The sequence below is a fragment of the Microcaecilia unicolor genome, chromosome 6 (assembly GCF_901765095.1).
Source record: "Microcaecilia unicolor chromosome 6, aMicUni1.1, whole genome shotgun sequence".
Lineage (NCBI taxonomy): Eukaryota > Metazoa > Chordata > Amphibia > Gymnophiona > Siphonopidae > Microcaecilia > Microcaecilia unicolor.
The window spans coordinates 141,956,139-141,980,075 of NC_044036.1; the positions used below are offsets into that span (position 1 = coordinate 141,956,139).

At 46.3% G+C, this 23,937-nt stretch overlaps 2 protein-coding genes across 3 annotated transcripts in view; one reads left to right on the forward strand and one right to left on the reverse strand.

Annotated features, from left to right (window-relative positions):
* The first annotated feature begins 130 nt into the window (after window positions 1-130).
* On the forward strand, window positions 131-19,774 carry LOC115472476. The gene is made up of 9 exons (XM_030206766.1): window positions 131-236; window positions 321-499; window positions 8,931-9,025; window positions 10,690-10,772; window positions 12,612-12,742; window positions 14,246-14,373; window positions 15,306-15,365; window positions 18,175-18,364; window positions 18,932-19,774. Exons 4-9 carry the CDS (start codon window positions 10,763-10,765, stop codon window positions 19,040-19,042), a joined length of 630 nt encoding a protein of 209 aa, XP_030062626.1. The 5' UTR covers window positions 131-236; window positions 321-499; window positions 8,931-9,025; window positions 10,690-10,762; the 3' UTR covers window positions 19,043-19,774.
* CRELD1 (cysteine rich with EGF like domains 1) overlaps window positions 15,286-23,937 on the reverse strand; it is a 29,268-nt gene continuing 20,616 nt past the window's right edge. Inside the window, exons 11-12 of one of the 2 annotated variants that reach the window (XR_003942522.1) lie at window positions 23,326-23,630; window positions 15,286-15,346 (exon numbers count right to left, since the gene is read on the reverse strand). Coding sequence is in view for 1 of the 2 variants with exons in the window: in XM_030206765.1 (XP_030062625.1) it covers window positions 23,410-23,630 (221 nt within the window). In the remaining variant the exon portion in view is untranslated. Of the gene's footprint in view, window positions 15,347-22,247; window positions 23,631-23,937 lie in introns of those variants that run through there. The other variant, XM_030206765.1, reaches the window with a different exon arrangement.

Here is a 23,937-nt window from a genome sequence, read left to right on the forward strand (position 1 = left end):
CTCCCTCTTTGGGTGTTTGACTAGTTACTGTCAATCTGGTTTCCAGGAGAAGCTGGAGATCACATGATGCAAACACTCCAGAGAAAGGCAAGTTGTGGGAGGGCGAGTTAGTGAAAACTTTCACCTCTTCTCGCCAAGGGAAAATCTCCTTCTTGCTCCATAAACTTAAGACTGCCGTCTTCCATCTTCAGAAGTCAAAGAATCATTTCTGGGGGGAATAGAGAAGAGGTCAAGAGGTAGGTTATTTTCCCTTTTGCCGCCATCCTCCTCTCACTCATGAAAGATTCAGGAACAAAAATTAAACAATATTTCTTATACAGGGGCAAATCTATTTTCTTCTGGAGAGGCAGACTCGGCTCTTAAACCTTTTGCGACAGCAGACATTCTTCTGCCGTAGCGGAAGCTACCGATTTCCATATGTTTCTTTGTGGGCTAGTGCTACCTGTGCTCCGGCTGTTTCACGAAATAGTTCTGTAACCTGTGCAGTTTCTGGAATGAGGTAAGAAAATCAGTGTATACTCAGTGTGTAATCCAGTTATAAAAACATGCTCTATGGTTTGGATCACACCTTTTTCACCTGTAGCTCATGCAAGTTACGTTCAGGTACAGCAGGTACTTTTCTGCCCCCAGAGACCTTTCAATCTGTATCTTAGGCAATAGAGGGTTAAGGGGTCCTTTTACTAAAGGGCGGTAGGGCTTCCACGCTGGTAATTAGATTGTAAGCTCTGTTTAGCAGGGACTGTCTCTTCATGTTCAAGTGTACAGCGCTGCGTACGTCTAGTAGCACTATAGAAATGATAAGTAGTAGTAGTAGTCTTGGGATTCCGGAATCTTGCTACTCTTTGGGATTCTGCACAGAATCTTGCTACTATGGGATTCCGGAATCTTGCTACTCTTTAGGATTCTGCACAGAATCTTGCTACTATGGGATTCCGGAATCTTGCTACTCTTTAGGATTGTGCATGGAATCTTGCTACTCTTTGTCCTTATCCCTTATTTGTTCTTTTTGTCTGTCCTAATTAGATTGTAAGCTCTGTCGAGCAAGGACTGTCTCTTCATGTTCAAGTGTACAGTGCTGCATACGTCTAGTAGCACTATAGAAATGATAAGTAGTAGTAGTAGTGCATGGTGTGGGGCATGGCCAGGTGCCCTGTGGTAGTTATAGCCTCAGTACGTGCCGTTTTCCCTGTAGAAAATAGAAATGATTTTCTAGGACGGTGGGTGGGGAGTAGGCATGCCTGGCAGTATATATATGTCAGACCTCATAGACTTACCAACCAGGAACACAAAAAGGTCAGCACGCACATTCTTGAACCAGGGCCGCCGGAGCCGGGCCCGGGACAAGGCCGCCCCCGCCCCCCCCCCCCCACCCAAGGTCCCCGCCCACCCGAGGTTGCCACCCACCTGAGATCGCCGGGACCCCCCCGCCGCCCACCCACCCGAGGTCGCCAGGCCCCCCTCCACCCGCTATCGGGCCGGGCCCTCGGAACTAACCTTAAGCCTCCTTTCACTTCGCAGCAAGCAGTGGCAGGGCAGACCTCTCGTCCTTCCTTCCATGCTCCGCCCTCGCGGACGTTACATGGAAGGAAGGAGTGGCCTGACCTGCTGCTGCTTGCTGCGAAGTGAAAGGAGGCTTAAGGTTAGTTCTGGGAGTGACGGAGGGTGGGCCAGGCGGCGACAGAGGGCGGGCCAGACGGCGCGGGGCCCCCCTGGAGGCCCGGGCCCCAGGATTTTTGTCCCCCCCGTCCCCCCCTCTCGGCAGCCCTGTCTTGAACCTCCACTACCCCAGTTGCAAAGGACTTACATATAAATCAACATATGCATCCAGCTTCTCCTACATAAGCATGCAACTATGGAACGCACTACCAAACATCATAAAAACAATGCACGACCTAACAATCTTCCGAAAATCACTAAAAACCAACCTGTTCAAAAAGACATACCACAATGATCCATCCTAAATACCATACAACGAAACTCTTCCAGAACCAGACAAAACTGAACTTTCTATACCTGACTGCTTCAGTCACTCTGTCACTAATGGACGTTAATGCACTACCACCTTATTTCTCACGCCGGAAACGAACTTACTCTATCATTTACTCTATCATTTATGAATTCTAATGCAATACCACTTTGTATTTCTCATTCCGGAAATGGCGATCGCCATTACGGTATAATGTAAGCCACATTGAGCCTGCAAAAAGGTGGGAAAAATGTGGGATACAAATGCAACAAATAAATAAATAATCGTGCAGCGTACATCCATTGCCATGTGCTGCCCAATTACCACCAGATGAGTGTGCGAGCCCTTACTGCCATGTGAATAGGTGGTAGGAAGGGCTCCGGCAGAAATGGCAGCGGCACGCTAATTGTGAAGTTAGTGCACAGCCATTAAGGATGCCAAGGCTTTTTACGGCCGCTGTTAAAAGTGGCTTTGGCACGCGGCAATCTCACGCGCTAACGCTACTGCAGGTCTATAAAAGGACCCCCGGCCCTAAGTGATTTGCAGAAGGAGCTATAGTGGATTTGAAACCCAGCTTCCCCGGTTCTCAGCTCACTGCTCTAAGAAATTAGGCTACGCCAAGGTCAGAGCTGTTTCTTGCTAGTGTGAACGGCAGTTCTTTCCGTTCCAAGAGTGCTAGTGATTTATATGAAAACCATTTAGTAACGTTTCACTTGAATAACTGCATTAAATACCAGGTTTCTGTTCACAGTGACTCGAAGATTGTAAATGTTTTAGCTTTTACTCTGCGTTTTTTTTTCTAGCAAAAAAGGTGCTGGTACTCAAATGCTAGACCACCCTTCAGGGATGGGATGATAACTGAGTAACCCACCCCACAATAGCCAGGGCCCCCTGCAACCAGTCACAGAATCTATGACAAGGCAGAATTGGTGTGTAGAGCCTGAGAGGTTTCATTAAAACTTGGGGTCCATGAGTTAAATTTATCAGACAATGGAAAAGGTGCCGGTACTCAGTACCCCCTCAAAAAAAAGCACTGGTTTTACTTAAGTAATGTGAACTGGACATCCAAATGGCTGATGAAATTTACTGTGAGGTGTGGCCAGACCTCAATTTGGGAGGAGGAGGCATGAGTCCAAAGTGGGGGAGGGGGAGCGCTCATTTTGCCCCGCCTCCCTGCTGCTCTCGACTCCCTTTGTAACTCCACAGACCTGGGCTGGTGGGGGTCTCCAAACCCCACCAGCAGAAGCTTTCCTGCGGCGATTTTTGCCACCGCGCTGCCTGCCCTGCTTTCCCGCCCAGGCACGCATGCTCAATTTCACTACAAATGAGCATGCCATAGGGGAGGGGGAAAACAGGGCAGACAGTATGGTGGCAAATATCACTGCAGGAAAGCTTCTGCTGGCAGGGTGGGACTCGGGGACCCCCACCAGCCAAACCAGCAGACCTTGGGGAACCCTGAACCCAAATTGGGGGGGGGGGGGGGCTACACCACTGCTGTGAGTGCAAAGTGATGCACGTAGGGAGGAGGAACCCAAACTATATCTCTATATCTACATGATGCCAAGTTCCACATTAGGCGTCATTGCTGAAGACATGTTGAAACCCTCTGCTCAGTGTGCAGCAGTGGCTAAGAAAGCAAATAGAATATTAGGAATTATTAGGAAAGCAATGGAGAACAAAACTGAAAATATTATAATGCCTTTGTATCGCTCCATAATAACATAACAATATGTTTCACGGTTCTGCGCAGATTACATCAGAAGAAACTGGGCATTACCAGAAAAATACATCATCATAATAAGAACAAGTAATATAGTTAGATTCTCTGTAAAATTTAAAACATATTTCCAAAATGGATGTCTTAATTTGATTTCTAAAATAACTATAGTCTGTAGCACATAATAAAAGATGTAAAATATCTCTATTGAATCTGCCCGCAATGAAAACAAATTATCTAGTAATTTAAGTCTCTTCTTGCACCTTGAATACTGTGTGCAGTTCTGGCCATCGCATATAAAAAAAAAAACTGCGGAATTAGAAAAGGTACAGAGAAGGGAAAGCAGAATAATAAAGGGAATGGGATAACTTCCCTGTGAGAAAAGGCTAAAGAGGCTAGTGCTCTTCAGCTTGGAGAAGAGACAGCTAAGGGGAGATGTGATAAAGATCTATAAAATACTGAGTGAAGTGGAATGGGTAGATGTGAATCGCTTGTTTACTGTTTCCAAAACTACAAGAACTAAGAGGCACACAATGAAGCTACTAAGTAGTACATTTAAAACAAATATTTCTTCTCTGAACATGTAATTAAGCTCTGGAGTTCATTGCCAGAGAATGTGGGGGGGAAAGCAGTTAGCATAGCAGGGTTTAAAAAAAGGTTTGCACATGTTCTTAAAATAAAAGTCCATAAACCATTATTAAAGTGGATTTGTGAAAAAATCCACTGCTTATTCCTGGGATAAGCAGCATGAAATCTATTTTATTTGGGGGGGGGGGGGGGGGGGGGGGGATCCTGCCAGGAACTTGTGACCTGGATTGGCCACTGTTGGAAACAGGATACTGGGCTATATGGACCTTCCATCTGTTCCAGTATTGTGATGTTTATATATTACTGTACTAAAGTATAGTGGGCTGTAAATTAATGATGTGTCCCCAGATGGGGTGCAGACCCTAATGAACAACCAGGCCTAGAGAAATGAACTGCTGCGCTGGATCCTTTCAGAATGGCAGAGGTCAATATTGGAGAGAAAAGCAGCACTTTGGCTGCCACAAGCCCTGCATGTTTACTTCATTTCATGTCTCACGACATCACTATCACTACTACAAATTAGGCCAATATATCATGTGTACACTTTACCTAGAAAGAAACATGCAACATATCTGTACCTTTTTTTAATGTATTAAGAAATCCTGTGCACAAGAGGTGGAATTCACTGATTCTGAAAATAAAACTCAAAAGAGTTACTATGGATTCAAAACAAAGAACAACTCAACAGGGTAAACAAGTACATTTCAAATCTTTGTACCACCCCTAAAGATAAACACCTCATCAATCACTCCTACAACATGTTGTCAAGTAGGACAAACCAAGCCACAGAGGAACAGAAGCTGACAACACCTAATAATCAAAAGACCCAGCCAGTCTGTCCTTTTTGCTACCTACAGCAATACCACAGACCCAGCTATAGGGATGGATAGGCAGAAAAGTTTGTTTTGTGTTGTTTCTGGGAATGCTCGTTTCAGTTGTTTTCTTTCGGCAATTTTTCATTTTAGGAACAGTCATTAGGTGTGCACTCTTTTGAGATAGAGCATATTATTGGGGAAAAGAGCTCACTCTTTCATAAACAGTGAACACTCCTTTTCCGATAGCAGGTGCGTGCACTGCGTTTATGTACATGCACGAGGTTTGTGGGTGCGCAATGATGTACTGTCAGGAATAGGGCCGGTCTTAGCAAGTGCGGGGCCCTATGCAGACCAATTTGATGGGGCCCCACCCTAGCCCCGCCCCCTAGCTCTGCCCCCTCCCTAGCTCCAGGGCCAGCCACCCCTCCCTCCAAGCTCCAAGGCCCCCAGCTCCAGGGCCTCCCTCCCTCCCAGCTCCAAGGCCCCCCTCCCTCCCTCCCAGTCATTTTTTAACATCCCCCTCCAAAATCCAGTACTAGGTATGCCGAGAATACAAAACACTCAGGACCTATAGAGCAATTCTACCATACCATAAGCAGTCATTTCTACTAAATCACACAAAGAAAAGGAAAACATCTTAAAACACTACAGTGAGCACTAGAGCATCAATTCACCTATTGTAAAATGAAACCAGACAGAATAGTACAGATCGTCGTCGATCCTGCACAGTCAATGCCAAGTGAAAGCCATGTCTTTTTCACAAACACAGATACACCCTAATCCACTATAGAATAAGTAGTAATATTAAAACTTTCTATTTAGACAAAAATTAAACTGAACCCCCAAGATGCCAGACTCTGCATACAATGCAACACCACAGAAACAGAAAATGTCCCCTAGTACTGTGCAAAATATAAAGACAGCAGATGTAAATTTGAAAAAAAACCTAACAAATACCAATCACCACTTTACAAATTAACAAATAGAAATAAAACAAATATAGAAAACAAAATAATACCATTTTATTGGACTAATAGACTTAGCTTTCAGAGGCCAAAACATCCTTCCTCAGGTCAATATAGTATAGTACTGTTACAGTATCCTATCCTGACCTGAGGAAGGGGGTTTTGTTCTCCAAAAGTTAGACAAAATGTATTAAAATTAGTCCAATCAAAAGATTACCTTGTTTACATGTTCTATATTATAAACATTTATTAACACATCTACAATACTACTTTATCCTAAAGCAAAAAAATAAAAAAAAATATATTTTATTTACAGTTTGTTGTCTCAGGTTTCTCCTTTCCTCATCTTCTTTTCACTGTCTTCCTTCCATCCAGCACCTGTCTTCGGTCTCTCTCTGCCATCCAGTGTCTGCCCTCTCTGCCCTCTCTCTCCCCTTTCTATCCCTTCCATCCACTGTCTGCCCTCTCTCTCTCTGCCCCTTCAATCCACCATTTGCCCTCCCTTTGCCATCCATCCAGGGTTTGCCCTCCCTCTCGCTCCCCCATCCAGGATCTGCCCCTCTCTCCGCCCCTTTTTTTCAGCCCCCAGTTCCAGCCCCACTATCCCACCAGTCCCGAGCTTCAGCCCCCCAGCCACTTCTCCCTGTCCCCTTTTCAGCCCCCAGTCCCCAGTTTCAGCCTCCAGTCCCAGTGCTAGCCCCCTTATCCCACCTACCCTCCTTTTCAGCCCCCAGTTCCAGCCCCCTTCATCCACATGCCTTGTATTAGGGCCCCCTTTTCAGAACCATTCTCCCACCTGACCCACGCATGCCCCATTTTCCAACCAGCCCCAGGCCCCATATGGCCCCTTCTCAGACCCCAGTGACAGTCCCCTTCTCCCATCCAAGAACCCCAGTCCCCTCCCCTCCCCACCCGTCCCCTTCAACCATCCAAGAACCCCCTCCCCGCCCCCTTCTCCCATCCATGAATACCCCTCCCACCTCAGTCCCCTTATCCCATTCAAGAACCCCAGTCCCCTCCCCACCTGTCCTCTTCTCCCATCCGAGAATCCTCTCCCCAACCCCAGTCCCCTTCAACCATCCGTGATCCCCCTCTCCACCTCCCCATTTGAGAACCTCCACCCTTCTCACATCTGAGTCCCTCCCCGCCTTTAAAAAAAACAATTTGGAAGCGTCGGAGAGACAGTGACAGGCAGCACTTCGGTCTGCCCTGCTACTAAAAATCTCTCCGATGTTGTTCGGGCCTTCCCCAATCCCCACATTGAGTCCCGCCCGCCCTCGCGGTAATTGGAAGTTACCTCAGAGGAGGGCGGGACTCAATGTGGGAGGCCCAATGACGTCCAACAGATTTTAGTAGGAGGGCGGGCAGACGCGAGGCACTGCCTGTCACTGTCTTCGGCGCTGCCAAATTGCGTTTTTAAAGGCAGGAGTGACAGGAGCACACCCCCCCCCCCCCCCCCCGCTGACATTGGGGGGGGGGGGGGGGCGGACCGCCCCCACCACGCCGCTGTCGCCGCCACCGCCGCGCATCGGATTCGTTGGGAGGGAGGGAGGACGGAAGGACGGACTGGAGCTCAGGCGGGCGGGGCGACCTGAGGCGCGCGGGGCCCCACACTGAGCGCGGGGCCCTATGCAGCCGCCTCGGTCGCCTCGCCTTAAGACCGGCCCTGGTCAGGAAAAGAGTGTGTGTTGTTTCAGAAAGAGTGCACCCTTTTCCAAAAGACTGCACATTATTTATCAGCAGATGGAAAACATGAATTTTCAAGATTTTCTTTTTATTTTCGGGTTTTTACAATATGCAGTGACATTGTCCCCATCATTACTGTTTCACTTTAATTTAACAATTATGGGGGGGGGGGGGGGGGGGGGGGGGGGCGGAACAGGAGAGGAAATGCTAGGCTGGGGGAGAGTGAAAGCGGAGATGCTATACCTATGAGAGGAAGAGCGAGAGGGGAGATGCTTGACTGGGGAGGGAGGCAAGACCTAGAGAGGAAATGCTAGACTGGGTGGGCAGCAGCAGAGCAACAGGAGAGATGCTAGACTTGGGGGGACAGAAGAAAGAGAGGGCAGAAGCTTGTAAATGAGTGCAACAAGCAGATCTTTCCAAATTTATACTCTAAATGCACCATGAGAAAAACCTCACTCACTGGCTTCACTATCACTCACTGAAGTGGTGCATCTCAGTCTTTCGGATGGACCACCCTTGGTATCTCTGGTTTCGTATTTGAGATTATTTTCTTAAGTCTTTTTAATTGGTTTAGATCATTTGCTTGAGGGGGAGGGGCTGACATTTTAGCAATGTCATTTTAACAATGCTTTTTTGAAGGCCTAAACTGAACTGCTTAAGTATATGGATAGTGGCCAAAAATCACCACTACTTGTACAGTTGGACCACCTCCCCCAAAGCAGGGACGTAGCCAGACAACAGATTTTGGGTGGGCCTAGGGAAGAAGTGGGTGGGCACCAATTGTTCTCTCCCCCCCCCCCCCCCCCCCCCCCAACCACCATCCAAAAAATATCTCAGCTGGTGGGAAAACGCTTCTTTCCACCTTGGCAGTCTGCAGCAGGCATGCGCTGAAAACTGAACATACGCAGGTGCCGGTATCATGGAGAGTAGCGTTTTCGTTACCATCTGGAGGAAGTCTTCAGCTGGCCGAGCTTGGGATCCCACAGCTACCAATAAACATGTGCTACTGTTGGGTGGGCCTGAGCCCTAAGTGGGTGGGCCCTGGCCCACCTAGGTCCACCTGTGGCTACGCCACTGCCCCAAAGAGATTTTCAGTGGTGCTACCCTTATAGTGCCACTGAAAATATATGGATAGGAGACTTATATGCTTAGGGGCCACCCTTAAATGTATGTGTCTTTATTTATCTGATCAGGAATTGCTACCATTCTGAGGATCATTTGATTGAACCAACTGTAAGTGTGACAGGCGGTTGGCTAGAGGATTTCACAGACACCGGCAGACAAAGAGGTAAAAATAAACAGAAGAATTCTTTATGACTGTGTTTTAACATACAAAAGCCTGTTGCATCAGCAGTGGCGTACCAAGGGGGGGGGGGGGCGGTCTGCCCCAGGTGCACGCCGCTGGGGGGGTGCCGCGCGCCTGTCGGCTCCGCTCGTTCCCTGCTCCCTCTGCCCCAGAACAGGTAACTTCCTGTTCTGGGGCAGAGGGAGCAGGGAATGAGCGAAGCCGACAGATGCGCGGCACCCCCCCAGCATGTAAAAATGCACCCGGGGGTGAGCGCTGCTGCATCCGGGGGGGGGGGGGGGGCGCATCGGCGATCCACCCCAGGTGTCAGCCACCCTAGGAACGCCACTGTGCATCAGCACTTAATGCACTGCTATCAGTGTTCTTGTCAAACCCTAAATACAATGTTATTGTTCCAAACACAGTCCAACACAGGCTTGCCTTCAGCCTGGACACACAACGTTAATGGTCCAAGAAAACAGCAGGGTAATCGATCTGCAAACTCCAAGATGGACACCAAACGAAGCAGATACATATGTGGAAAACAATATTTAATTGATATGGATCAATAAAAAATTAACAAGCCCCACACAGGCCGTGTTTCGCCCCACTGGGCTGCATCAGGGGCTACAAAACAAACAATCATATAACAATTAGAACAAATATAAAAGCAAGTAAACATAAAAATAAATATAAAATAATAATTACATTTCATTACCATAATCTCATACTTGGCTGATAGTAATAGAACACCATGGTGATACAGTTAAATAAAAAATAAATTAATTAATTGAAATATCAAAATGATATTGTATAGAACTTAATTGTACAAATTATATTATTTTTATTCATATTTTTTATTCAATGTAAATCACTAACATAACATTCATAGACAAACAATATATATATGTGTATGTATCCTGTTAAACAGACATCAAATAAAACACATATTATGTTAATAGTCAAAAACTTTAATATATTTAATATATAAATAAATGAATTAAGTAAATTGAATTAAAAAGCCAATGAAATATATGCTGCATATATGTTTAAAGTAAATTTGACACATATCTAATCGATATCTATATGATTTTATAGATATCGATTATGTGTCAAATTTACTTTAAACATATTGTTTTCCACATACGTATCTGCTTCGTTTGGTGTCCACACAACATTAATTGCAGAAACTTCCTACTCTGATTGTCTTTCCCACATAAACTCTGGAGATTTTAGCTTAAGGGCCACTCCTCTTTCCTGAGCCTCCCCAGGTACTGTAGCCCAGCCAACTCCTTGGGAGGACTCCTTCTCTCACAGCCTTCCTCCAGGAGACCTCTTGCCTCAGGGCCTCCATGGTTCTACACTCTCTCAGGGTATTTAACCGTTCTTCCCTCTGAGCCCCGCCCTTCTGACTCAGGACCTGCTTTGGCAGTTTAGTGCCACCTGCTTTCAGGCAGCTAAATTGCCGCCTCCTAGCACCACCTGCTGTAAGGTGGATGATCTGCACCTTCAGTGAGGGAGTGCTCCCTCACACCAACTACTGATTTCTCACTACCATAGCTCAAACCTGACTCGTGTCAGAATTACAGTGAACATCTTTGCTTTTTTATAGCAAGTGAATGGAAGGGCATGATCAAGACCTTCTGCTTTGTGCTTTTGATTTACAGAGTTAAGTGCGACCTGATCTGTTCATTACAGAATTTCCCCTCGTTCTGTGTGGTGTCTCTCCATCGGCACAAAATGAGTCCAGGTAAGAGGTGTTTCTGGGATATAGTTTACAGACATACAGTAAGTTTTCTCAGTTCACAGATAGAATAGGGTGACTGCTGTGTTTGTCCATTTTCTCTCTTTGTAACCTTTATTTCTGTACATTCAGGAGGACTAAGGAACCCCATTAGGGAAATGCCCTGGATTCTATATCACCCAAATTTGGGTGTGCTACCGAGATATTCATTGGCACTCATTATTGATGTCCACTGATATTCATTATAAGTTGCATGTGTATCTGGCTGTGCACTATTCTATAAGACAGGGTGCCTAACTCCCAAACGTGTATCTCAACAGGGGGCGTGGCCATGGGTGTGTAAGCAGTGTTCCAAAAAGTTGTGCGTGTAGTTACAGAATACTGGGTCACTGCAGCTATCTGGGGCACCAGCATTTACACCAGGTTTCAGCAGGCGTAAGTCCGGCGCCTAACGTTAGCTAAGCGTGATTCTATGCCCTAGCGTCAATTTTTTCCGGTGCCCATTTTTCAGCTCCATTTCTAGAATTTGCCCCTAAAGGTACAAAGCCATTACTAAACAGCTCATTAGGAACTGCCATTGTGCACATTTGAAAGTGCATCCCGCACACTTTTAAGACAAGAAACATATCCACAGCTGTTTTCATTGCTACATCTGCTAACTATTAAACAGGTTGGCCAAGGGGCACAAACACCTAAGTTGGATCGGTAGGGTATGTCTTTTTAAATACCTAATCTCTGCAACACAACCAAACTAAAGCACATAACGGACATAACACAACTCTTCTGTTCTCCGATTCCCTAATGTGGCTGTGCCACACGAACTTGATCTTACTACAACATCACCCTGTATTTGTTCACACTGGAGCCTGCAAAGGCCTCTCCAGTACTATGTAAGCCACATTGAGCCTACAAATAGGTGGGAAAATGTGGGATACAAATATAACAAATAAATAAATAAAATAATAGTTGTTAATCCCTGATGCAGCCTCTAGAGAGGTGAAACGTGGGCACGTTGGGTTGTGTTTTAAAGTGGAAAGAATAAAACCTTTTTTTTTAACTAATAGAAGACGTGTGGTCTGCTTTTGTGGACTTACCAGTTTGCCAGCCACTTACTGATACAGGCTTTATATCTGATCCATAATGTCCAATCTTACTATTTTACTAGATTTTTTTCTGCAAGGGGTGGTATTGGGATGTTTGTGATTGTTGAGTCTAATTATATGAAAATCTCAGGAAGGGGATAGTGGGCTTCTAGTACCACTGCAGCAGTCCTGCATATTCCAGATGTGCTATTTGGCTCTGCTAATAGTTTTATTACATTTACTATCTAACTGGCGAGCAGAGCAGTGTACAAATTAATTAAAAACATATGTAAAATTAGAAAAAGAAAAGGAACTTCAATTTTAAAAGGATAGTAAAATCAATCAGACAACAATAAAGGAAAATCCTAGAATATGCAATGGCTTATGGACTTTTATTGGAAGAAGTTATCCAAACCTTTTTAAACTCTGCTAAGCTAACTGCGTTTACCACATTCTCTGGCAACGAATTCCAGAGTCCAATTACTTGTTGAGTGAAGGCGCAATTTATGGAATTTACCCCTATATTATAAGTCTTTCAGAATATAATGACATCATTGTTATGGCCTATAAACTTTTTTTCTTATGTTTCAGAGAAGAGTCCCAGCCGACTGATCTTTTAGAAGGTCATGTTGGTATAAAACACCACAGAGAAAGATCTTAAACACCATCTGACTTGTTTTGCCTGAGTAGTGAATTGAAAGTTCCTGGATTTAAGGACCCATCTGTGCCAATCTTGTTTTTGTTTTTTTTTTTTTTAATTTAGGAGGAATATCTTTACCAAGTACGCCAATTGTCATTTTCGGAAGCTTCAATACGCCAAAAAGAAGCTGCACTGTTACCCCACTCTGCCTGCCCACTGTGACTCCTGCCTTGGTCCCTCTCTCCGTTAATAAGGTGAGGAAGGAGGGAAGCCACACACAGTGCAGTGCAGTGCAGTGCAGTGCAAAATAGTCTGGAACCACAAGGTTGCTGGTTCTAGTCCTGGGTTGTTGTTTTTTTCATTAGCAGGTTTATCATTCAAAATTCTTTTTCAAAACTAGTCCTTCACTTTCACCCAGCCGTGGGGAGAGGGGGAGGGATTCAGCACAGCAACAATAAATTTGCAGCAGATGTATTTGCTTAGATGAGCACTTGTCAAACATTCTGTGGCCACACCCCCATTATTGCCATCACAAAAAGCACACAAGCCCCAGATACCTACTACTATCCATGCTGCTGTTCCAGACCCTCCTACAGTACTGCAGCCTATGTTATGATCATAGGCAGGACGTCAGACTCACAGAAACAGAACAAAGCCTTGCGCCGGAAGAAGAGGACTTCGGCTGGCAGGGGTTGGGGTCCCCCGTCAGCAAAGGTAGGCGACGGTGGCAGCGGGGAAGGGTTGGAAGCGGGAGGGGAGTCGAGAGGGTTGTCGGCAGGGGGGGGGGGTCAAAATTGGTGGTGGTGGTGGCAGCGGGGTCGGCAGCACCGGGGGGGGGGGCTAAAATGTGCCCCTCACCTCGGGCTCTGGACCCCCCTCCCGCCGAAGTCTGGCTATGCCCCTGGTTTGCGTATGATGTACTAATTCACGCATACAAGCCACTCAGGAGAGAGCTTTCATGATGTGCAAATAAAGTTTGCATTATCCCCTGGATTCTGTATTGCTCACCTAAAATTGGGTGCAGCATAAAATGTATTGGGGGGGGGGGGGGGGGGGGGAGGACTGAGCCCAAAGTGGGGAGGCACATTTACCCTACCTCCCCATCCCCTGCTTCACCCACACATACTTAGGCTGACGGGGCCCCCCAAGCTCCGCCAGCAGAAGCCGTCCTCCAGCGCTATTTGCTGCCACACGCCACCTGCCCTTCTTTGCCCCACAGTGCACATGCTCGGTTTTAATGAAATTGAGCATATGCGAAGCCTTGCGTGTGCTCAATGTTACTAAAACAGAGCATGCCTGTGGGGAGGGGGGGGGGGGAGCAGGGCAGGCAGTGCAGCTTTGAACAGTGCTGGAAGAAAGCTTCTGTCAGGGGGGCTTGGGGACCCCTGCAAGCCAAGCAAGCAGACCTTGGTGGGCCTAGGCCCCCCCGTGGCTACACCACTGAATGTTATAGAGTACCTGCATTAGCGCGTCCAAAGTTAGGTACGAAATGTACGCTAAGCTAGTATTCTGTAAAGAACTCTCTGTGCAGAGTGCAGGTCATCCCGGCACCTAACTTTGGGCGCCATTTATTAAATTTACTCCTATGTGTGCATAGTGCATGGACGATATTCATTTTAAATGACTGCCCATCCCTAGTTAAGCTGTAATGAGATGCCCGAATGAACAATGTTTTTCCTACGCGCCTGACCCAGGTTCTAAGTCTTCATTTTCCACCCTTGCTATACCCGGCAGCTGAATTTCTTTCTGTGCTGCAGTTTGGCTCTCGGGTGAATCCCCTGCACCCGCCAGGAGTGAGGAGGAGGACGGTGAGCTTAGAAACTATGGCAGCCCATCATTTCAACCAGCAGCGGGCCATCGTAATGCAGCAGAAGGAGTACTACAGGTTAGGCCATGACCCAGGAAGGTAACAGACTTACAGGGGATGTGCGAGGTGGGCCAGGCAGGGCGTCACACATTTAAGGCAGTTCCCGGCCCACTTTACAGCAGGGCTGGCCTAGGCAAGACTAGGCGGTTGTCTGGGGCAGCTGCAGTCAAAGCGAACCAATAGTCCCGACAGCCACATGGCCTCAAAAGAATCATTGGCCTATCCTTTTATACACAGGCAGCGTGGAAATTTCCAGGTCATCCTCTCCTGGCCATTTAAATAATTTTGAATATCAGACCCTTAGTATATAAACCACACAGTGTCACTACAGCATTACGGTACAGACAGGAGCACTAAGCAAGCTCAGAGCTGGGGGTGGAGACAAGAGACAAGTCGAACAGACATTTTCATAGTATCAGAATAATGTCGTGAGGTTGGAATAGTAGGAAATGAAAACAGGGTACCAAACCTTTCTCTTTAATTTTAAACAAATTGGAGAAACTTTTCCTTCACTCAACATGTAATTAAACTCTGGAATTCGTTGCCAGAGAATGTAGTAAAAGCAGTTAGCTTAGCGGGGTTTAAAAAAGGTTTGGCTAGCTGCCTAAAGGAAAAGTTCATAGACCATTATTAAAATGAACTTGGGGAAAATCCACTACTTATTTGTAGGATAATCAGCATAAAATGTATTGTTCTTTTCTTGGATCTTGCCAAGTACTTGTGACCTGGATTGGCCACTGTTAGAAATAGGATGCTGGGCTCGACGGACCTTCGTTCTGTCCCAGTATGGCAATACTTGTGTACTGTCTCAGTGTGAAACTGGAATGGAGAACTTCATTTTCTTATTATGAAACTGAAGTAATGGGAAGTCAACTGTTTAAATCTGGGACACAGATAGGGAGAGAAACAGCTAGTCTGGGGATATTCACTGCTGTGTGTCCTTCTGGCAGATACCATCAGGACTGGCAACGACCATTTTATGGATCCAAAGCTGAAAAAGAGGAATACAGGTAACAGATTTCTCCAAGAAACAATAGAATATTCGATAGCTTCCACTGAGATGGGAAGTGTTCAATCTTGCAGGCTTATTTCTATTCATCAGGTGCACCAATGCCAACAGGCTGAGCAAGAGTGAAAGGATATTTGCATATATTTCATTGCTTAAAGCCTCCCTCTTCACTGCTAGGCAATGAGTGTCCAGCGCCAGGTTTTCAGGATATTCCTAATGCCTACTACCTCCATTGTATGCAAATCTTTCATGCATATGCGTTAGGCTTTGTGGTGCGACTGGTAGGTTACTTGTCTACCATCCCACAACCTGAATTCTAATATTCATTAAGGGTATCCTGATAACATGACTTTGTGGGGGCCAGTGAAAACCAAGACCCTTGAGGTATAGAACTACAACCCTTTCAGGAGCTTGAAATTTCCTGCTATGGGTCCATTAATGCAAATCAGTTGATACTTACCACCATTGACTTCTAGCTAGCACAGAGTATGCCAGTAACTATCTCCAACAGGGATATGCAATGGTGTTGAAGTTTACTAAAATAAAGAAGGCTTTTGGACACCATCTGTGAGAGGTTTCCCTTTCTGTTCCTCCACTGTATTTCGCCTGGTGCATCCTATCTATGGAGTTTTTTCCTTCTTGTGACTGAATGTAGTTAAGGGACATTTTTTCATAACTGCAAGTCTGCAAACACATTAAGGGGAAATTCTTCATGGAGTTTCCCCTTGAAACAGTAGCGTAGCCAGTGGCGTTTCTGGGGGGGGGGGTCCGCCCCGGGTGCACGCCGCTGGGGGGGTGCCGCGCGGGCCTGACCTCCGTTGGTCCATGCTTCTTCTCTGCCCCAGAACAGGTTACTTCCTGTTCCAGGGCAGAAAAGAAGCATGGACCAACAGAGGGCAGGCTTGCGCGGCACCCCCCCCCCCCCCCAGCGGCGTGCACCCGGCAGGGGGGGTTCCTTCACGGGGGTGTCCTTTCATCGGGGGGGGGGGGGGCGCTGCACCCGGGGGGCGGGGCGCATCGGCGATCCGCCCCTGGTGCCAGCCCCCCCAGGAACACCACTGAGCATAGCCAGAGTTTAATTTTTAGATGGGCCTGGAGGTGGACTGGTTGGGCACAGGCCGCGCATTTCCTCTCCACCCGCTACCCTCCCGCAACAGCCCCCTGCACATGGTCAGTTCTGGTTATTTTTACTGACCTGAAGCGCCGTTCTCCCTCCAGCACCGGCAATTCCCATAGCCAGCTTTCTGCCAGCGCGCGTCGTCGGAGCCTCTTCTCAGGCGTGTCCCGCCTACTCTGCAACTTCCTGTTTTCCGCAAATGTGGGACACAGGAAGTTGCAGAGTAGGCGGGACGCGCCTGAGAAGAGGCCCCAACGATGCGCGCTGGCAGAAGGCTGGCTATGGGAATCGCCGGTGCTGCTGAAGGGAGAACGGCGCTTCAGGGCAGTAAAAGTGAGCAGACCACGCGGACGGGGAGAGCGGGCAGAAGAGGCTGGGTGGGCCTGGAGCAAAAGTGGCTGGGCCTGGGCCCATCCAGGCCCACTTGTGGCTACGCCCCTGCCTTGAAAATTCAAGTGCGACTAGCACTGTGGGTACTATACCAGAATTTTTGGTTGTAAAGTCATCACCATAAAATCTGTGTAGGAATTTCAAAATTAAATCCCCAAATATTGTTTGCCTGTCCCTGTCCACATCCCTTTGCTGCATGGAAAGAGTTTGAGTAGTTTTAATGGTAGTGGGACCCTCCATTGCCCCAGGTCAACGGCAGCCCTACCATTAGGCCAACTGGTTCTTCCTTCTTCCAGATTCGCTCACTATGAGACTATTCGTAATTCAGCCTACTTTTTTCTGTCTCCATTTATATGGAACGATCTGACCCCCCCCCCCCAACCCATACTTTCGTTCCATAAGTTCAAGACCCTCTTAAAAGCTCATTTTTTGAACAAACATTTTTCATCCTGTTTTTCTCTAGCATGGTCTTCCCCAGTGAATCTGCAGTGCCTCTCTGATTAGGTGATGAGTACAAATGTGTGGATTTTATCCTCTGATGATTGTAGGTTGTCTGTTTTATTCTTTCCTCTCTAATTATGGCTTTCTTTTCTTACTCGTTATAGTTATTTTGTAAGCCCCTGAAACCTGTTTCAGAACTGATGGGATATCAAGTCAACTAACAAAAAACAAACAAAAATAATTTTCACTTCTTCAAAATCTTTTCATAATTGTCCACTTAAAGGGCAGGTATATCATCTAGGCACCCATATTTATGTATGGGTGAATGTTCAGAATACTGACTTTCGGGCACGTAGGTGCACTCGTACCAGATTAAAGGCTAGTAGAGCACCTAAGCTCTGTACTGCAAATTCCCGCATAACTTACATAGAGTGTGTGCTTGCAAAGCATTGTACGCAGGGCTCCCACATATAGGTAACTTACAGAATACATGCAGCGGGTCACCAGGGGGGCGGCCACTCCCTCAAACGGACTTCCAACGGCACCAGCGCCTATTTTCACATGATCTGTCATGTTTAAAATACATGCCGACGCCAGTCTAATCTCCACTCCCCCCATGCCCTCAACCTGGCTACACTTCTGATGCATCCCTCCCATATTTAGGCATCCATTTATGCCAGCTCTAGGGCTGGTGAAACTGAAGGCACCTAAATATTAGGTGTGTCGATACTGGGTTATGCTGCTGTTCTATAAAAGAACAAAGACGCTTACAATGTAGCCTTGGTGCACCATAATGTTTCAAAATCTCCAAGCTTTCACCTTCCTCTTTGCTGGTTTACCACCTTTTCTGTTGGTTGTAAAGACAGGAATTGCGGCAGCTGTTGAAAAAGCAGATGAGTGAGAAATGGGCAATGGAGAGAGAAATGTTGAACAGGCAGGCAAAAGATGCTGAGGCTGCAAGGGAGGCAGACCGCCTAGCACTCCTGCACGATCTGGAACAGGAAAGAACGAAAGCCTTATTCCTGCAAAGGTTTCGGGATGAAAACAAGAAGGTGAGCAGGAGAGATCCAAAATACATCAGTGTAGCAGCTTCTTACCCCCTTTATTGACACTTGGTACCAGAATTTAAAGAGATGGGCAGCATTGGCATCAAGGGCAACTTGTTTTAAATAAATAAAAGAGTGGACCCACCCAGGACCAGGCTCCCTGAATCTCTGCCTTAGTGACATCACTATGCTTTCCTAAGAGGCTCATGTGAGGTGCTGCTCGTCCCCAAACTCACCTTACTTCTAACATCTGCTGTAACTGACCTAAATTTGATGGGTCTACTTTAAATCATTTCTGCCTTGAATCCCAGAATGTCTAACACTATCCATAGTGGGTCAGACCAATGGTCCATCTAGCCCAGTATCCTGTTTTCCAAACAGTGGCAACACTCCATACTACAAATCCCAGGGCAAGCAGTTGCTTCCCATGCCTGTCTCAGGTCTTTCCTTGCAGGTCAAAGAGAAGTCAGACTGCCTCGTTTATCTTTGGTATCATGGTTGTGGTTTTGATCTGTCTCCGTTGGGTAGGACACAAGGTTAATCATGTCCTTTTTTTTTTTTTTATTTGTCCAGTTAATGGAAACAAAATGGAAAGAGAACAGACTCATCAAATCCCTGGAGATCATAAGGGAACGAGAACTACTCCAGTACAACCCAATTAACTGGAGTGGCACACTGAAGTGACCTTACAGCTGTGTCCCCATGCTCCTGCCACCTCTGCCAGCCTGCCACAGCTGCTTGGTCCACAGTCTTTCCAGAATCATTTGTTTCCTTGAACTGGAATTCCAGCCACAATGGTTAGTGTGACCTGCAATTTTAGTGAAGTCATACAGACAGAAAGGGGAAACTCTTACTGGGGAAACCCTAGGCTAGTGCCGGTACACCATTGTGAAGTGTTCAGGACAGTGCTGTTTCAGATACAATGAGGAAAAAGAAGCAAGTTCAGAAAAGTGCCAAATCTGCACTTTATATGGAGAATTACCAAATCCCTGTTGTAAACTCTTGTCAGACTTACGTGTTAGGAGTGATGTCAATTTGCATTTCCAGTCACGTATTTCAGACCTGACGAGGAAGTCTTTGGCTTGAGAATGATTTGCTCTATTTGAACACTATTGGGCAAGAAGTCCATCACAATACTTATACTTGCTTTACAACTGAATTATCTAGATTATAATTTGCAGCTGTCCTATATCAGTGCTTGTCAACCCTTGGAACAGAGCATTACAATAAAGAATGCAGGACTCAGACTTTTCAAAGGTGCTAAGAAGTTTGATCATATGAACCCTCTGTCAAAGGAGAAGAACTGACTTCCTATTTCCTGTCATATTCTATTTAAAAAGGCTGATGCTGGTACGTATCCACCTATTACTCAAGGATGCCACGATTTCTGTCATGCTTGATAATTCCTCATATCTCTACACGGGTGCGCCTGTCCTCCATTGGTCCATGCTTCTTCTCTGCCCCGGAACAGGTAACTTCCTGTTCTGGGGCAGAGAAGAAGCATGGCCCAACGGAGGGCAGGCACGCGCGGCGGCACCCCCCCCCCCCCAGCGGCGTGCACCCGGTGGGGGAGGGGGTTCCTTCGCGGGGGTGTCCGCGCTGCATCGGGGGGGGGGGGGGGGGCGCTGCACCCGGGGGGGGCGGGGCGCATCGGCGATCCGCCCCGGGTGCCAGCCCCCCCAGGAATGTCACTGGGGGAGGGTAGTTGGAATCAGCACAAAAGAAGATGTAAAAGCAAAAGTCAAATCAGAGCTGATCTCCCCAACGATCCTTAACAGGGCAAACAGTCTATGCTGCGTTCGGCACCTAACTCTTACCTTTCAGGAAATCCAGACTGCCCCAATTTGACTGACTGTTCACGTGTCCTTTAGATTGTAAGCTCTTTGAGCAGGGACTGTCCTTCTATGTTAAATTGTACAGCGCTGCGTAACCCTAGTAGCGCTTTAGAAATGTTAAGTAGTAGTAGTAAAAATGAAGGACTTAAATTTGCATACAAAATGAACCCTGAACTGTTTAAAACACAGGGACACATCACGGTTTGTGAAGACGTTTATTCTCCTGAGATTGGAATCAGTAAGGATAGACACAGTAGTGATTACAGTCAGAGATTCCAATTTTTTTTTTTTAAGCATCCAGGTCATGCACAAGTTCATCCCCTTTCAGCTTCTCCTTCGTTTATCTCTGTAAGTCCTTCAGCAGGACCTCAAGTCCTGGTTTGAATGCCTTTGGCTTCTGTATCAGTGGGAAGGCCAAAGCTCACCTAAATAATTTAGCAGCAATCTGGAAAGCCAAGATTGGGGAAAACAAATTTTTACACACCCTTGACCATGACATTAAAACCCAAGCTGGAAATTCAAGGAAAGAGAATGAGAAAATTGTTTCTTTTTCAGAAAGGACCCAGTCACATCACCAGCATGACTGGAGAAAGAAACATCCCTGCATGTCCTAAATCCAGCCACTGCTGTGTGGAGATGGGACTCCCTTTCATGGGCAATGTTTTCATCACAAGCAAATATTTTCAAATGTCATGGACTAGCTTTGATCTCAGTAGTGTTGAGAGCTTGGGGGAGGCATCACACAACAGCAGGATTGTAGTGGGGACTTCCTGAAGTGGGTCAGCTGCATGGAGGTCCCTCCCCTCTCCCCTGAAGAGAGCCTACTGCATCGGGGACAGACCCCTCCTAGTTATGATTTCAATCAGGAACAGGGGACCTCCAAGACAGTTTCTAGGAATTTAAGCCCTGGTACTCTGCAACACAGACTTACAATTTCTTTCGAAAAGACTCAATACAGTACATTACAAGAATAAATAAAAATTAAATACATAAATCATAATATATTTGTCTAATTTAGAAATACTTAAATTGACACTTAGCTCTTTTTCAATTCATTTTTAAGTTTTGCAAGGCAAAAGTTCAACATCACAACTGACCACTAACCCCTAAATTCTATATATGGCACACACCCAATTTGCACATGTAATTTAATTGAAAAAGCCAATTAGAGACAATAATTAGGCGCTATCATTGGCATTAATTAGCAACAATTAGAATTGCTGCGTGCATCTTTCTAAATTGGTACTCTAGAAAGATATGCATGGAAAAACTTTCCATGCAGATTCAAAAAGGGGGCATGGCCAAGGTGAAGGCAAAGGTGGATCATGGGCATTCCTAGAATTCGCACGCATTATAGAATATGGGTGCGAGGATTTACACGATTCTTTAAAATGCCGCCCAACTCAAAGCTCTGTTTATAGAACAGCACTTAGCGCTCATTTTTCGGCACTCAAATTTGGGCAACTCTATAGCTGGGCACCTCCACTTAGGTGCATGGAGACTGCACCGTAGAAGCCAATTCTATAATGGTATCGGGTGTAGGTGCCTAAACTGATCCCATCCACAGAGCTGGTATAAGTGCAGCAGAGATATGTGTAACTTACAGTACTCCATAAATCACCTGTGGGAGCCCCACCCATGCCCCTCCCCTGCGCACACCCCTTGCAAATATCCGCTATATAAGTTAAGTGTCTTGTGCTATGTGCACACCTGTATAAGCCATTATTCTAAACATTTATACATGTGACACACATGTGACTGAGCAGCTGATTTATAGGCTTGCCCTTTAAACAGGGTGGGACCTTCCAACTCCCCCCCCCCCCCCCCCCCCCTTGGCTTAGAATCTTCTGTTTCCTTCCCAACACCCCCCTCCCCATAAATATATAAAATACAGGGTTTTTTTTTTAACCTTACCCTCCACTCTGCATACAACATCTCTCCCTGTCTTCCCCCCCCCAACCCCTCCTCCCAGCATGCCTGCATCCCTCCTTCCCGCCCATGGACTGCCAACTCCCCCTCTCTCTGAACACCCCCCCCCCCCCCCCATCCTGCAGGTACCACCAGCTTATGTAAATGTCACTCAACTTTATAAATTAGTTTCTGTCTTTATAGTGTTTTGGGTTTTTAGATGGTCCTGATTCGATAACTTGAGTTGTGTCCATCAGTGCCGCCCAACTCCCGTTTTCAAAGGCAAATGGACCAGTACAGTCCTGCAAACTGGGTCATTTATTATACAGATGAGGCAGAGCCAACAACTTCCTTCCAGTAAGTGCTAACTAAAAACATTTCATAAGCAGGAACAAACATGGGCAACAGCAGACAATGAAAATGGCCTACTGTTCGACAGGAAAAATCGTAAAAGCCATATGAGCCCTTTAGAGCAAAAGCGGGCCATGGCCACTTTCTCTATTATTTCAGCTATGCATCGATTCATAGCCACTGTGGCCTAAAGACTTTGTTTTGCCTTGAATTCAACATAGCCCCACTTCTGCTTGGAGTGGTTTCCGAAATTTCCAGTTAATTTGGTCAGAACATAAGTGGGCCATGTCAGGCCCTAATTTCTGTAATTTTAGACATACTCAAAAAAATTGTTTGACTTGATGAATCCATCCGATAGCATCTAACCAAATGAAAGCAAAGGATTATTCTGTTACAATGGCCACCTAAGTAGTGGTTGGCTTTCTTTTGTTCTCAGGGGCGCGCAAGTACAACGCATTTAGCCTAAACTTCGAAACAGAAATGGGTTCATTTCAGTCAATTCTAAGTTATCCCTTGTGTCACACTTGCTGTGAATTATCTCGCAGAGCCTTTCACTTGCTGTAAATGTTTCTCTCCCTCTTCCTCCTACACATTGTTTCATCCTGACGCCATTCACCATGACGGCAGCTGCGGGAAGTTCTCAACCTGCTGGTCAGCACTATCACAACACATCACCTCAGTGTAAAGTGTCTCCACTCCATGTGAAAGCCATGCCACCTTGGGGGCTCATGAAGGGCTTACAAAAAAAGTGCAAGGCGTCAGCCAAAAATGGCTAAAAGAGGAACAATGCGGTCTGGGATTGGACCAAAAATAAATAAATAAATAAATAAATAAAAATAAATAAGAGAGATAGCCAGCGATTCATTTTCTGACCTGGTTCCGTTGCACTATATCCCCTCATCTCTGCTTGGGGTTGACTCTGAGCATGCTCAGGCAAGTGTCCAATCAGAGGAAGAACTATCTTCCTTTCATGAAGCCATCGAGCACTCTGTCTCCTCTCTCAGTCAGCCAGTATCCGGCCATTGCTGCAATCGCACCAATGAAGATAGCAGTGAAGACCATGTCCCCTTTGGCTGCAAGTGTGGCCAAGGCACAAATTATTATGCCGAAGAACATCTGCTGGAGAACCACAAGCTCGTCATCCGTCATGTCTTCAAACAGGCCTTTCTCTGCCATTGCTGAATGAAGGAACAGGGTCAGGAGAGAGAAGAGACAAGAATTAAACACTACTGGAAGCCTATTTATGGAAGCATTTGCTTCTTATTAGGAAATGGGGGAATTCAGACCTGGTCTTCTGCTGTCTGACAGCATAAATTAGTCTATTCTTAAAAAAATGCTTGAGGTAATCCAACACTGGTTCTCCTCATTAACCTTCCAAGCAGCTATGGAGGACTGTGCAATAAAGATCCCTGGATTCCTCACATCCCATTCCCTCTAGGGTTATGTTGGGGGTTGAACAGTAGAGAAGTTAATGAGGAAACCAAG